Source organism: Humulus lupulus, chromosome 3 (assembly GCF_963169125.1).
Source record: "Humulus lupulus chromosome 3, drHumLupu1.1, whole genome shotgun sequence".
NCBI lineage: Eukaryota > Viridiplantae > Streptophyta > Magnoliopsida > Rosales > Cannabaceae > Humulus > Humulus lupulus.
In genome coordinates, this window is record NC_084795.1 from 215536832 (window position 1) to 215538780 (window position 1949).

Below are 1949 nucleotides of genomic sequence, written 5' to 3' on the forward strand. Positions count from 1 at the left end.
TGTGAAGGCATGTGATCAATGCCAGCGAACTGAGAATATTTCAAGAAGGAATGAGACGCCTTTGAATACTATTTTTGAGGTGGAGTTATCTGATGTTTGGGGACATGGGACCCTTTCCATCATCGTACAATAACAAATATATTTTGCTTGTTGTAGTTTATGTTTCTTTATGGGTACAAGTAGTGGCAACCCCAACCAATGATGGTAAAGTGGTAATGAATTTTCTTCATAAGAACATTTTCACCTGTTTTGGAACTTCTCGGGCACTCATTAGTGATGAAGGAAGCCAATTTTACAACAAACGTTTAGATTCTCTTCTTGCTAGATATGGAGTTCATCATAGAACTGCTTTGGCATATCATCCTCAAATGAATGGCCAAGCGAAAGTGTCTAATCGTGAAGTCAAGCTTATTCTTGAGAAGACTGTGATGGGTTCTCCAAAGGATTGGTCCAAAAAGTTAGATGATGCATTGTTGAAATATAGGAAAACTTTCAAGACACCTATTTTCATATCGCATGGATGGTGTTTGGAAAGGCTTTTCACTTGTCGGTTGAGCTAGAACATAAAGTTTTTTGGGCTGTGAAGACATTGAATATGGATTTGGCTGCAGCAAATGAAGCAAGATTGATGATGCTGAATGAATTAGAGGAATTCAGAAATGAAGCATATGAAAATTCCAAAATATACAAGGAGCGTACTAAGGCTTGGCATGACAAGAATCTTGTGAGGAAAGAGTTTCAACCTGGGCAACAAGTATTGTTATTCAATTCAAGGTTGAAGTTGTTTACAGGCAAGTTAAAATCTAGATGGCAGGACCTTATATTGTGGTGAGAGTTTTCCCAATGGAGCAGTGGAAATACATAGTGACAAGAAGGGAAATTTCAAAGTGAATGGGTAGTGATTGAAGCCATACTTGGGTGGTCCATATGATCAAGCCAAGTCCTTCATCCTCTTGATGTCGATTTGAAGAGGAGTTTAGAGTCCGGCTAAATGACGTTAACGACAACGCCATTGGGAGGCATCCCAATCATTTTAATTTTGTTTTTAGTTTTCATTTTATTTATGAATTTTCATTAAACTACGACATTTTATTTGGTTATTTATTATTTATTATTTTTGGGATATTTTTAAAGATTTTTGTTGTTTTTAGTATTATTTTTTTTATTTTGTTCGTAAAATACGTTAAAAAAAAGAAAAAAAAAGAATTTATTAATTTGAATTAGCACCCAAGCGCTAATCTGGGGCACTGTAGCGCCAGGGAAGTCAGAGGCAAATTCCCCAAGACTCGCAAATTAGTGGTGCAGCGCTATATAGGCAGCGCTACCCCATGCCAGATTCATTAAAGGCACATGTTTGGTCCATTTTCACCCAATTTTTTCAAACTTCTTCTTCTTCTTCTTCATAACCTCCGACCCAACTCTCTTCCAAACCTCCATAACCACACTTAAACCTCCCAAATCTCCCCTAATTTCCTCAAATCCTTTCACATTTTTCATAGATTTCTTAAAAAAAATCCCCAAATATCCTTCATTTTCTCTCTAAATCTCATAACCCCAATTTGAAACCCTAAATCCCCAATTCTGAAAATTTCTTGGGGAAACTTCAATTTATTGGGCAATTGACATCTATAAGCATAGAGGTGGTGATTTTTTTTCAGTCAAGTGATTTATTCCAAGAATTGGTTATATTTAGTTTGGAGTTCTTGCAGTTGAAGAAAAACATTGATCATGGATGTTTGAGTTTTATTTTATTTTGTATGTTTTGAGTAATTGAAGGATTGTGGAGTGATAATTGATTGTTTTGTGGAGGGGGGGGGGGGGGGGGGGGGGGGGGGGGGGGGGGGGGGGGGTTGTTTGTCAAAAATGAATGGGTTTTATTCACATTGTCTTGCACTGAAGATTATTTGAGAATGGGACCTAAAACAAGATATAGGGATGGGGCGTCGACC

The 1949-nt window shown here is 37.4% G+C and overlaps 1 protein-coding gene across 1 annotated transcript; it reads left to right on the top strand.

Moving 5' to 3' along the window:
* Nucleotides 1-215: 215 nt before the first annotated feature.
* LOC133825388 (uncharacterized) lies at nt 216-560 on the top strand. The gene has a single exon (XM_062258339.1). It carries the CDS (start codon nt 216-218, stop codon nt 558-560), a length of 345 nt encoding a protein of 114 aa, XP_062114323.1.
* Nucleotides 561-1949: the final 1389 nt, after the last annotated feature.

What these genes read in the sequence shown, in the direction of transcription:
- LOC133825388 (XM_062258339.1), top strand. Translation starts at nt 216, where the DNA reads ATGAATTTTCTTCATAAGAACATTTTCACCTGTTTTGGAACTTCTCGG.